The sequence below is a fragment of the Urocitellus parryii genome, chromosome 11, assembly GCF_045843805.1.
Source record: "Urocitellus parryii isolate mUroPar1 chromosome 11, mUroPar1.hap1, whole genome shotgun sequence".
Lineage (NCBI taxonomy): Eukaryota > Metazoa > Chordata > Mammalia > Rodentia > Sciuridae > Urocitellus > Urocitellus parryii.
In genome coordinates, this window is record NC_135541.1 from 118335548 (window position 1) to 118348999 (window position 13452).

General features: G+C 42.6%; 1 protein-coding gene across 1 annotated transcript; it reads right to left on the reverse strand.

The window, feature by feature from the left end:
* Window positions 1-216: 216 nt before the first annotated feature.
* On the reverse strand, window positions 217-4685 carry LOC144249110 (antigen-presenting glycoprotein CD1d-like). Its single transcript, XM_077791296.1, has 6 exons — window positions 4582-4685; window positions 4022-4288; window positions 3479-3757; window positions 2722-3000; window positions 1707-1809; window positions 217-1608 (listed from the first exon to the last, which is right to left on the reverse strand). Exons 1-6 carry the CDS (start codon window positions 4640-4642, stop codon window positions 1587-1589), a joined length of 1011 nt encoding a protein of 336 aa, XP_077647422.1. The 5' UTR covers window positions 4643-4685; the 3' UTR covers window positions 217-1586.
* Between the last annotated feature and the right edge of the window lie 8767 nt (window positions 4686-13452).

Below are 13452 nucleotides of genomic sequence, written 5' to 3' on the forward strand. Positions count from 1 at the left end.
GTAAGGATATAGAAGATTTAGAGAACAACCTAACTGATATTTATAAGTCCACCGACAGCAGAACACTTTCTTTTCCAGTGCACATGAAATATTCAGAGAGAGAGAGACTGCAGATAGCAAACAACTTCCAATAGATTTCAAAAGATTAAAACCACACAAAATATATTTGGGGAATCAAACAGAAAGCCAATGACTAAAATACCCATAAAATACAGCAAATATTTGATAATTACACAATATATTTTTTAAAAGATAGATAAAGAGAGAGAGAGAATATTAATATTTATTTTTTAGTTTTCTGCGGACACAATATCTTTGTTTATATGTGGTGCTGAGGATGGAACCCAGACGGCACGCATGCCAGGCGAGAGCGCTACCGCTTGAGCCACATCCCCAGCCCCACAACAGAATGTATTTTTAAATAACCAATAGATCAAAAAAACGAAACACATTTACTATTCAGTTTCACAGTTCCACTTCTCAGGATTTACTTGAGATAAGGAAAACCAAGGGCACCCAAAGACTCTGCATAAATGTTCAGAGCAGCGTCATTCCTAAAGGCCCAGCATTATAAACCACCAAAGATTGTGATTCCTTTAATCCGTAAGTATTAGTATGTGCGAAGGAACTATTGATAAATGGAACATGGATGAGTCTCAACACACATTGTGTCAAGTGAAAAACAGAAACATTCCATTCCATTTATATCAAATTCTCAGACTGATAAAACAAAAAGAAGTAGAATGTAGATCAACACAAACTCATGCTGATATTAACAAGGAGAAATTACAGACTTTGGGGAACTGAAAGTTTCTGTGAACTCTGCGAAGATGGGAAAGTAGTTACATGGGTGTAGATATTAGTATAATTCCTTAAACTATAGGAACCCCTTCTTTTATTCAAATTATACATTAAGTTTATTTTATTCAAGTTTATTTGTTTGTTAGCAACACTAATAAGATTTTATAAGGAGGGTGCTCAGGAGAACAGATATAGGTCAGTTATTCATGATTTAGAAAATTTTTCGTGGTAAACGGTTGTTGAAAATGGATCTTGAAGAAGGGAAAAGAGACTTGATCTGGGTGCACCCGAGATGGGACCAGTCAGCAATGCTTATATTTTGTCCAAAGCGAGTTTACTTTTTAAGTCACATGTCACATAAAATTCTAGATTTCCAGTTTTCATGAGAAACATAGGCTGCAATCAAGCCAGTTTGATTGGGCACTTGACAGCTGGCCACTGCAGCTACCACCTTTGCAAAGGACATGTTTTTCCAGCTCAGGACAGACCCTGTCACTCCATGGCCAACCAGGGCACTGCTACCCCAGCCCTTACCTGCTCATTGCCAGCAGGTCATCAGAGGAGTTGGCGCTCCTCTTTGCACAGAATCACTTGGGCTTAAAAACTTGTCATACAAGGGAAAGGACTCGAACTCTTTAGATAAACATTGAAAGGATGTGGATGACCCTTTTCTTTTTTACTTCTCCAGGTTAACTCTCCATTCATCCTCCATTCCTAAGCAGGCAAAGACTTCAGTTCTGGGGAACTGAGATCTTGGGCTTCAGACAGGCAGGTGGCCAGAAGACTCACAAGATGTCTTCATAGGAGCTGTGAGGGAAGAGGAAAGGGAGACACCATTCAGGAAACAGGAACAGGGGGTGGAGGAGAGAGGAGGAGGGAAGGAGTAAAAGGAAGGGGAGACTCACCGGTGTCTCCTGATCCAATAGAAGCCTAGAATGAGCACAAAGAGCAGCACCAGGCAAGCCAGTACCACCAGGATGACCAAGCCCACAGAGATGTGGCTGCCACCTGCAGGGGACACAGGATGTGTGTCAGCCCAGGACGCCGCCCTGTATCAAGTTCCCTGGTCTAGCACATGTGAGGGGCCAGGCGCTGCCTTTTTCCTTCCCCCATTTAGAGCATCAACTTCTATTCCTCAGAAGTTTAGATTCCCTACCTTTTCACAGGGTCTAGGCCCCTGCACTACAGTTCATTTCACTATATAATAACGTAGCGTACAGGTGAAGCTGTGTAGCCAGGCAGACCTGAATCTATATCCAGCTCTTCCACCTTCTATGAGACTCTGGGTACTTAACCTATCTCAGCCTCAATTTCCTCATTTGTGAAATAGAATAACAGTAACTGCTTCAAAGGAGAGTGCTGATGCTCAGGTAAAGCACTGGATGCAGAGTGGTCAGGCCCCCACGCAGGAAGCACTCAGTAAACCACAGCTCTCCTTGTTAACCTGCTTTTCATAAGTCCCTGATCCCCATTCTGCTGGGAAATGAATCTTCCCAGATTCTGTTTTCATTTTTTATGCAGTGCTGATTTTTGAACCCTAGAGTCTGGGACAAACCACTGAGCTGCATCCCTAGCCTTTACTTTTTGAGACAAGGTCTCCCTCATTTGGCTAGTCTAGCAAACTACTTGGAATTCTCCTGCATCAGCCTCCCCAGAAGCTGGGAATACAGATGAGTGCTGTCATGCCCAGCTTCCAGGGATTCATTATTTGCCAACAACTTCCAGATCTCTAAGATTATCAATCCCATTTCATCTTGTATTAATATATCAGATCTCAGTCCTATTTTCCTCTTTACTGTGTCTGGAATCCATCCTTCTAGCCCTCCTAGTTGGTGTGCCAACTCCATCCTTCACAGTCGCTCCCTCTATGCTTGAGAACCACCTGCCTCCATTTCCAACACAGCCCCAGCCCTTTCTCACCCCAGTAGAGGATGAGGTCCTGCCCTCCTAGGCTGCTGTGCTTCACCCTGCAGGCCAGGCCAGCCGCCTCCCCAGCTGCCACATCCAGGGTTGCTTGGAGATACCACGTCTCATCACCATTGGGCAGGATGTCACCTCTCTGAGTGCTCTGCTGCTCCAGTTCCCCTCGCATCCACATCACCCACACGGGCTTTGGGTAGAATCCAGACACGTGGCACACCAGCAGCAGACGGCCAGGCCCAGGGCTGGGGCCACTGGACAGCCAGGCCTCAGGCTTCACTGTATGCAATAAGGGATAAGGAAATCATAAGGTGAGAACTTTGCAACACAGGTCCCAGGCCTCCTCCAAGGTTCATGCTCCCCAAAGGTCCACTTCTGGAGGTGAAGTCTCCAAGTAGCTCTGATCCCTTTGTGTCACCTTGCCCAGGAGACCCATCCCTGATCTCCTTCCCCGCCCCTGATCCCAGCCCTATAAATGCCTCACCTCCCTACTCTAACACCCTGAGCTCATCTGGAGCACACAGCATGTCTCAAACACTGTCTGAATCAATGCTGAACCACAGTCTTGATTTAATTCAACTCATGAAACACAGCAGGTACTCAGTGACACTGGGTATTATGAACAAATACCCTCACGCCTTATCAATCCCCTCTATGTCTTGCTCTTTGTCTGATGCTTAAAGGAAAGCAAACCCTGGGATGGCAAAACCTACTTGAAGCTTAAAAGTAGGATAGATGGAGAGGACAGAAGACTGACCTTGCTTCTCCAGTTCTGACTTCCCTGTCTCTAGGAGGCCATTCACATATTGGGGGCAGATGTCATTGAGGAGCCACTGCACTGTTTCCTTTGTCCCTTCGTCCTGGTTGAGCACTTTGATGACCAAATCAACCCTCTGTGGGGCCTGTGGGGCAGGCTCCCAAGCAGTTCCCTGGAAACTCAGGATATGTTCTCCTTGATATGCTACACGGAGAAAGTGTTCTGAGACGTTCCCAGGGTGCACCTCACAGCCACCAGACAGCTGCAGCTCCATGGGATCTGTGGAGAGAAACGTGCAAAACTCAAATGAGGTTTCAAGGACTGAAAGGGAAGAAGAAGAGACTGGTACTGGGGTTACCGGGGGACCCACAGTGGAAGGAAAAGAGAGTGGGTGGCCTGATGCCTGAAACTGGGGCCCAGCCAGGCAGAAGTGCAAGTCCTCAGAGGGGGAGAAAGCAGACAATCTCATCCCCTCTCCCAGCAGGACTTCCATGTCCATTCTTTCACTGTGGCACCTGCCCAGGATCCATCCGCTCAACTCACACTCTAAGGACAGCATTTTGGCGAATTCCTGTATGTCCCTGGTGAAGCTGCTTCGAAAAACCCGAAGTATATTCTGCAGGTGGACCCACTGCTGGCTGCTGAAGGTGCCCTGGGCCCAGGGCTTCACAAAGCTGATGGTGTCCGAGGCGTTGCTCCAACTGTGCGTCTGCAGCTCCCCCAACAGGATCAAGGCATCGGTTCGCATCCAGCTGCTGTTAGTGAAGGACGAGATCTGGAGATAGCGGAAGAGGACACTCCTTCGCAGGACTGGGAACAAGGAAGACTGGGTAAGTACAGTGAATTGCCCACGGAGCAGACAGCACAGGGAGAGGAAGGAACAACAGCAGAAGGTGAGTCCAGGAGGGACAGCTGGGGTTCGGTGACCCTGAGCCGCACCGCGTCGGGAGCCAGAGACCCCGCGATCTCTAGTGCATCTGTGCTCTCTGGGCTCCTCGGCCCAGCGTCCATCCCATCGCCCAGGGGAGCCTTTCCCTAAGTCCCAAGCCCGCTCCCTCTCTCCGCCCTTTAGCGCCAGTACACGGGCACCCTGGGCCACTCACCGTCAGAGCTTCCCCACGCCTGGGGGAGCACCCACAACAGCAGGAACCACCCGCACCCCATGCCGCGGAGTCTGGGACCTTGCGGGCTCCGCCCTTCCCAGGGCGCTGCCTTCCAAGCCCCGCCCCAAGCAGCCTCCTGCGCTCCGCTTTTGCGGGGACCCCAGCCAAGTCCCAGGCGCAGCTCAGGCAGTCGCCCCGCACCTGCTGTGGTGCGTTTTACTCTTCTGCTAGACTGTCCCCCTCGCCGCTAATGGTTCCATCTGCAAGGAGTCCCGAAGCTGTAGCTCACTTCACTGGGTTTCACAACCAACTCACTTTCCCAGGATCTGTCCCAATGCAGAAGGAATAGGAAACAGCACATGTGACACTTTGCAACTGTTATCTAACTGTTAAAAGAGGACATTAGGTGTATCTGTGTTAGGACTGCGACAGTGCCAATATATATATGAAAGAATTTGGTTTAGCAGTTGGGGTCGCCAGGTGGAGAGACTATGGGTGATTTTGATTTGTTTTACACTTTTAAGTCTTCGAAAAAAATCTACAAGTGAATCTATTACATTGTCCATAAACTACCACATTAAAACCAATTTTCTCAGTGTCCTGAAGTAGGATAAAAGACATAGGATGGGTACAAAGGAGACAGGGTAGAAAAATCAAGAGTGGCCTGGATTTAAGGTTCAGATTAAAGTCCACTTTCACCCTGGATTAAAAGTGCAGGTTTCAAAGTCTCTTTCACTTATCTGATTACAAACAGCACTGTTCCAGCAGTTGTTAGTCCTCACCCACAGGTCCTTAAATAACTTCTTTCCTGACCTGGACCCACAAGAAAAGAAACGGATCTGAGAAATGCCTTAGCTCAACAAGTAGGTATTCTTACTACTAATACGTTGAGAATTGATTACGTCATCTATATGTCATACTCTGCATCAAACCTTCAATGTTACCAGTGTAGTAATCTTTAAGTTCACATGCAGAACAATGAACCCCCCCCCCTCGGGGGGGATTGCAAAAAGCGATTTTTCTTCAAAAATAAATCAGAAAAGAAAATGACGCCTACTGGGTAATTGTTAATCCTTCCACTTACTGTCACAAGCAGGACTAAACCACCCTCTTAGATCATGTCCCTGTACTACAGATGTTTCATATATAAATACTCCTGGCTGAGATGTATCTAGCACATTCTTCACCAGCACCTATACTCTACCCTGTCAGAGTGTGTACTGCTTTCTTTCTCAAAATAAAATCAAGGGCTGGGGGTGTGGCTCAAGCGGTAACGCGCTCACCTGGCATGCGCAGAGTGCTGGGTTCGATCCTCAGCACCACATAAAAATAAAATAAAGAGGGGCTGGGGATGTGGCTCAAGCCGTAGCGTGCTCGCCTGGCATGCGTGCGGCCTGGTTCGATCCTCAGCACCACATACCAACAAAGATGTTGTGTCCGCCGATAACTAAAAAATAAATATTAAAAAAAAAATTCTCTCTCTCTCTCCCTCTATCACTCTCTCTTTAAAAAAAAATAAAATAAAGATGTTATATCCACTGAAAACTAAAAAATAAAATTAAAATAAAATAAATTCAATCTGTGCCTCCCTTCAACCCGTCCTTCAGCTCTATTTTGCCATGACATCAAGGAACCTCAGGATCTGCATCACTTTCTTTTGGGGCCCCTCCTCAGACCCGCATCCTTGTGAGAGTAGATCGAGGGAATTGCATTAGGTTGAATAAGATTCTTTCGAGTGCACATACCCAATGTCTTTTTTTTTTTTTTTTGCATGTCACTTTATTGTGTTTCCCAGATAACAGCTTGGTAAAAATTGCACATTTATGGCAAGCTTGCACAGATCAATCAGCCCCTTTTTTTCCACCAGCTCCCAGGTTCATAAGTAGTTTCAAGCAATTAAGTAATTTCAATTAATCGGTGTACATTTTAGAGACCCGATATTACACACTGTGTTAATGAATTATAGTGCAGTATAAAGATAAGAAACCAAAAAATGTGCGTGACTCCCTTCGTAGCACTATTCACTTGATCACAATGCTCTGGAACCCAAACAGCAATATTCCTGGTCATGCCAGTACCCCTGCATTGCCCTCCACCTCTCACCCCTCCTGCCTGTCCCCTCTACCTACTTGGCTTCCTCTCCTGCCTTCCTGCTCCCTCCCTCTTCTAATATGAGCCTCTGTTCTAAAGACAAGACATAAGATTCAAATGTGTCTGTGAACCTGGAGGGACAAATACCCACCTCTCACAATGAAAACAAGAAATTGTGACAGACACAGTGGCTTGGAGTCCTGATCCCCTGGACAGTGATCCCTTCTTTAATCAGTCAGAGCCTCAGCACATCCTGACACCACTCTCCCCCGTCTTTTGACTCACCCACTACCAGCGAGGCTCCACTTTACATAGCTCTTAAATGGCTCTCTTTCTCCACCTTCCACCTTCATCAACACCCTAATGTTTTGCCGAGTCCCTGGAAATAGCTGTCTTAGGTAGGAGAGCAAAAATCAATGGCATGGCCTACAAGAGCACGTGGCCCTCCCCTGCTCAACCTTTGAACATCATCTTGCACCCCAGTCTCACTTCATGATGATACGCTTTCAGTTTTTCTCCTATGCACAGCATCTTCCTGCCAAAAGCCTCTGCACAAAGAGTTCACTCAGTTTGGGGAACTTGGTCCCCTCTGCTCCCCTCACCACTTCCTGGGCCTAGTTATTTCCACTCTGACCTCAGGCTCTAAGGTCAATTTCCCAGGGGAGTCTTCTGAGCCTCCCAGACTGTGAACAAAGGCAGAGAACTAGGCCAGCCCCACCTGCACCCCTTGCTCACTAACTTGCTTTGCAAACCTTTCCTCCCAGCACCTGCAGAGCCTGTCATTATAGAAACATTCCTGTGTGTGTCTCTTTCTGTGTGCTCTTGTCAATCAGCTGGAGGGACAGCACATGTAAGGATCACATCTCTAGCTCCACTTCCTCCCATCTGACCACATGAATACTTCCCTTCCTCCCATACCCCTGTGTCCCTAGAGAACAAGCATCTTCCCCTCACCCTGAGCTGGGATCCTGGAGAACGCCCTAACCCACCTACCTTACTATAAGGAATGTCCCAAAACAGTTGGAAAGAACACAGAAAACTTATCTGTGTAACAAATAAAGGACTGAGTGATTAAATGAGAGTTTAAAATAGCCCAAATAGTGGATGGGAAGGAAACTGTGGGCAGAGACGTGAAAAGAAAAGCAGTTGTGTGGATCATGGTACAACACCTAACTTCATTCTCCAAATTTACAAGCTCCATTTAAAAACTTGAAGAGTTCTATTTAATTTATCTGTATGTCAATCTTTTAGTGCAAAATTCTCTCATATGTAAAGACAAGAATGTGGGTTGTTTTTGTTTTTATTTGGTTTGGTTGTTCTTGTTTTGCTTTGTTTTGTTGTTTTTTTTTTAATTAATAATTCCTAGCTGCATAACCTCAGATCCAGTTATGGCTATCTGGACTTATGGAAATATTTTTTCCAAAGGTAGGTAGAGTCAGATACTTTTTGGCTATTACAACTTCCACAACTTTATTCTGAAACCAGGGAGATGCAGTATCACCATCTATCCTAACTGGCGACCTAATGCTGGGTTCACAAAATCTGACTATTCCAATAACTTAAGAAAACTGACAAAGAAAGCACGCAGACACACAGAAGTACCTTTTCAAAATCCAAGATGGCTCTCGACCTTAAGGATCCATGGAAAGAGAGAGAGCTACTGGAATTTTTTATTCTTATATGGGGGACACACAAGGGGAGGGTCCATGCATTCTATCTTCAAAAGGGCAAAGGGGTAGGATTACCAAGGAACAGGTGAGTATAACTCAACCCCCAGGGGTGACAGATGATGCCTACTCCTGGGGCCACGGCCTGTCATCCAAACTGGAGTAACACCCACATTACTGAGACCTGGCGCTACCCTGCCAGACTGAATGCAGTAATTGTTCAGAACCTATGCATTAGGACTTAAAGGCGTCTGCATCCAGGGCAGCTCCCAACAATGCAGTAATTTGTTACCTTGAAATAATCTCTGGTTTTAAAAGTTGTATTAACCTGTATTAATAATACATATTAATGAAGTTCATTATGATACTATCACAAATGCAAACAGCATGCCCTATCCAAGCTCCATTCAGCCCCTTCCCCTCCACACACACCATTCCCAACCTCCACTAATCACTATTTTACCTTCATGTTAACGTATTTTACTTTCCACCTGTGAAAGAGAATATGCACTACTTGTCTTTCTATACCTGAGCTTGTTTTGCTTGATGTGACTTCCTCCAGTTCCTTCCATTTCACTGCAAATGACAGGATCCCATTCTTATTTATGGTTGAACAATACTCCATTGTATGTGTAGCCCATTTTCCCATCCTTTCTTCTACTGTTGGACAAGTAGGTTAATTCCACATGTTAGCCACTATGCGTGTTGCTGCAATAATCATGAGTATGCAGGTAACTTTTTGGTATGTCTATTTCATTTCCTTTGGATATATACCCAGGAATGGGATAACTAAATCGTATGGTAGATCTAGTTTTAGTGTTTGGATGAAATGCCATACTGTTTTCTATAGTAGCTATTCTAATTTACATTTCCATCAACAGTGAATAAGAGTTCGTTTTTCTCAACATCCTTGCCAGCATTTCTTTCTTTCTTTCTTTCTTTTTTTCTTTGTTTTTGGATGTAACCATTCTGAGAAGAGGTTGTGTTATAATTTTTATTTGCATTTTTCTGATGGATCATGTTGTTGAGCACAGTTTGGACCATTTACATGTCTTCTTTTGAGAAGTATCTATTAATATCATTTGTTCTTTTTTTAACTGAATTACCACGTCAATATTAATGAATCTCACTATTTTCTTTCAATGGCTGCCCATTGTCCTGTGGTTTGCCTGATAACAGAGACTGCTAGTTGCCTCCCCAAATTCATTAGTTATAAAATTCATTTTTTCAAAACTAAGATTTTTATCTCACTCCAGTCACAATGGCAAATATTAAGAATACAAGTAACAATAAATGTTGGGCGAAAGTTACACTCACGCATTGCTGGTGGAACTGCAAACTGCAAACTGTGAGTGTTGCGACTGTCATGGAAAGCAGTATGGAGATTCCTCAGAAAACTTGGAATGGAACCACCATTTGACCTAGTTATCCCACTCCCTGGTTAGTAACCAAAGGACTTAAAATCAGTATACTACAGTGTCACAGCCACACCAATGTTAATAGCAGCTCATTTCACAATAGGTAAACTATGGAAACCAACCTAGATGCCCTTCAACAGATGAATGGATGAAGAAACTGTGGTATATATACACACTGGAATATTACTCAGCCTTAAAGAAGAATGAAATTATGGCATTTTCAGGTAAATGCCATGGAACCATATAATATCATGCCAAGCTAAATAAGCAAATCCCAAAAAACAAAGAATAAATGTTTTATCTGATATGTGGTTGCTTCTTTACAATAAGGGGTGAATGGACTAGGGGAAAATAGAGGTACTTTGGATTAGCCAGAGAGAAGTGAAGGGAATGGAGGGGTACGGGATAGGAATTATAGTAGAATGAATCAGACATTATTACCTATGTGCATACATGATTACATGACGAGTGTGATTCCACATCATGTACAACCAGAAGAATGAGAAGCTATTTTCCATTTATGTATGATGTGTCAAAATGCATTCTATTTTCATGTATAACCAATTAGAACAAATTTTTAAAACGGAAAAATACATATTAAAAAAACCTCATTTTTGGATCAGCATATTATCACCAAATTAAATATTATATATCCCAGCCCCTCCTGAGATAGATATTGGCCTATGGCTATTTCAGACCAAAAGCATGTTTGCGCTGTTTGTGTCCTGCTTCTAATAACTCACATTAAAAGTGGAAATGGAATGATCTTTCTTGATAGCAGAAGCCCTCATGATGGATTAAACTTCATGTTGAGGCATAACTGTAGCTAACAGAGCACTAAGCTTGAAGAAGCCTGGCTCCCTAGAAAGCCCATGGAACTAGCCTTTGAGTACCACCTCTGGACTGCGATTATGTATATGAAAGAGAAACTCAGTATTTTTAAGATCCTGTTATTAAAGAGAAACTTAGTATTTTTAAGATCCTGTTATTGGGTCTGTTTCTGATGTAATTAGGACTAGGTGCAGAAACACCACCTAGTCCTAAATTAATGCCTATTTCCATTATTTTTGCCACTATAAAACACATGCATACGTGCATACACAAAGAGTTACAACATTCATCTTTGGACATATATCCTCAAATCCTGGTGCTTTACCTTCAATATGATGTGTTTCCAAATATACAATTTTCCAGCTGAGGGATCAGAGAATTTTGCCAAATAGCTTTCCGAAGTCCTGTTTAAAAAGCCATGTCTTAATGTATTGTCCCTCTTCAGTATTGTCAATTTAATAAATTAAAATGAACATCCCACTTACATTTTAATTTTCAAAATACCATGACTGCTAATGAGGATGATCATCTTACCTTATGTTTATTAGCCATTTGGGATTTTTCTGCATGAGTTATCTTTTCATTCTTTGTCCATTTCTTGTTTTCAGTTTGCATTTTGTCTTATAAGTTTGTAAGAAACCATGTCACTGATAAGATTAACTAGCACTGTCATTTCCAGTATAGATATTTTTGCCCAATCTATAGTTGAGTTATACCATCTATTGCTTTTCATGCATTTTAAAAAATACATTTATAAATTTTATAGAATAGGTTCTGAGTTCCTATTTTGGAATGTGTGTATTATATGTGTACTTGGAACTTTCAAGTCTTTAATACATCTGGAATTACTTACATTTACACTATAATGTAAGAGTTCCTATATTGCTTCTTTTTTGTTCTTGTTGTTCTTGTTGTTGATGTTGTTTTGTTTTTGTTTTGTTTTGGTACCAGGGATTGAACTCAGGGGCACTCAACCACTGAGCCACATCCCCAGCCCTGTTTCATATTTTATTTAGAGACAGAGTCTCACTGAGTTGCTTAGCACCTGGCTTTTGCTGAGGCTGGCTTAGAACTCTTGATCCTCCTGTCTCAGCCTCCCAAGCCACTGGGATTATAGGCATTTTCCACCATTCCTGGCCATTTTCTTTTTTATAAATTAATATTTTATTATTATATACAATCACATGTCAGTTTGGTGGGTGTTTAGTCTCCATACTTCATACTTTGTAAAAGTAAAAGAAAGTTTAATTTTGATTATTTTAATGGAAATAAAACTTATTGTTTTCTCTATTTTTAGTTAGGTATAAGTACTTATTTGGGGATATTGATGATTTTATTTAAAAAGCATACATAGTAAACACACACACACAAGATTATTTTACAGACCTTAACAACATACGGATGCTGCCCTGACTTTTATTTTAGAAATGGTCATGACATTATTTGAACTACATAACATTAAAATCTCTTTACATAAAAGCAATGATTTCCTTACTATGTAAAGAGCTTCTAAAAATGAATAAAATATAAGGTGGATAAACAACATAAAAGAGTTGAAACAACTGAAATAAATAAGACTAACATGCAACCCAATGGAAAATGGTAGAAGACAAGAAAAGGGTTCACATAAAAACAATACTTTGGTTAATAAATGCATGTCAAAATGTTCAACCTATGTTAAATCAAGAACCAATATAGTATGTTAACCTATCACTAAAAATTTAAAGGACATTTTCATAGGACCTACATTTCATTGGCCCTCAGATTAAAATAAACATTTCAGATAGCTCAAAAGTTGGTCTCAATGCATTTCATAAAGAGGACAATGTGGGGAGCCACTCTGAATGACCCACACCCTCCAGTCCTGAAACAGGAGGCTCTGGCCAGTCATTACATTTCATGGTGACTTGGGTGTTGCCCAGCTTGTGTGTGTTCAGGTGTAGGCGTCACCCCTGGGGTTGAGTTACACTCACCTGTCCATTGTAACCCTGGCCCTTGCGGCCTTTTTTGGATGAAACTTTCTAAGAACAAGCGTCCTCCACCCATAAAAGCCCACTTCTGAACATGCTCCCTCTCTCTCTCCAGGCTCTCCTGACTTTCTCTTGTTCTCCCTTTTGGGGACCCTGAGGCCAAGAGTGGAGAAGTTGTCCTAAAGCTTGCATAAAGGTAATTTGTGTCGGTGTTTTATTTGGTGTCCCTGCAAATTCACAGGAGGGACCCTAAGTTCAGCTGCCCGTGCAGGTTGGGGACGGCAGTACAAGTGTTTTCCCCTTTCTTTTCTTTTATCTTCAGGATGTGATTTTTCTCTTTGGCTTCTTCACGTTCTCTCTCCAGATGCAGTGTTAGCTACGTCTGCAACAAATTTCTGCCACACATTGTTGAAAACAAGCTTTGGAAGGATATGTATGCAGCTTCACAGAAGAAGAGTTCCATGCGTGTGAATTATAAAGGCATTTGTCATTAAGCCCTTAGGTTTAAGTGCTGTATTTTCAGTCATCAACATTCTTAGAAAAGAGCTGCCCAGATGAATTGTGAAAGCTATTATTTGCTCCCAAGTACGAGCCAACCAGGGAACAAAGAGAGGAGTAGGAATGGGGTGGAGGCATTTCAATGAGTTAGGTTATCATCATTTGAAATATATTCTAATTATTAAAAATATTTTTTACCTTGTCCATGGAATTAACCAATGTTGCCTTTTTTAACTTGATCATAAAATTTTAGATATCAATAGTCATGCTTCTTAGTGACCACTGTCATGGATTATCACATTTAATTCTTGTTATAATTCTATGACATAGTAGCTATTATCGTTCCTAACTCACAGGTGAAGAATTTAGCACATGAAGGCTTTATCCAAAATCATA

Excerpts from the sequence above, each read along its gene's own strand:
- LOC144249110 (XM_077791296.1), bottom strand. The coding sequence starts at position 4,642 with ATGGGGTGCGGGTGGTTCCTGCTGTTGTGGGTGCTCCCCCAGGCGTGG. Across the intron at positions 4,289-4,581 it reads GGCGTGGGGAAGCTCTGACG|TCCTGCGAAGGAGTGTCCTC; the intron begins GTGAGTGGCCCA and ends CCTTGTTCCCAG. Across the intron at positions 3,001-3,478 it reads GTCAGAACTGGAGAAGCAAG|TGAAGCCTGAGGCCTGGCTG; the intron begins GTCAGTCTTCTG and ends TATTGCATACAG.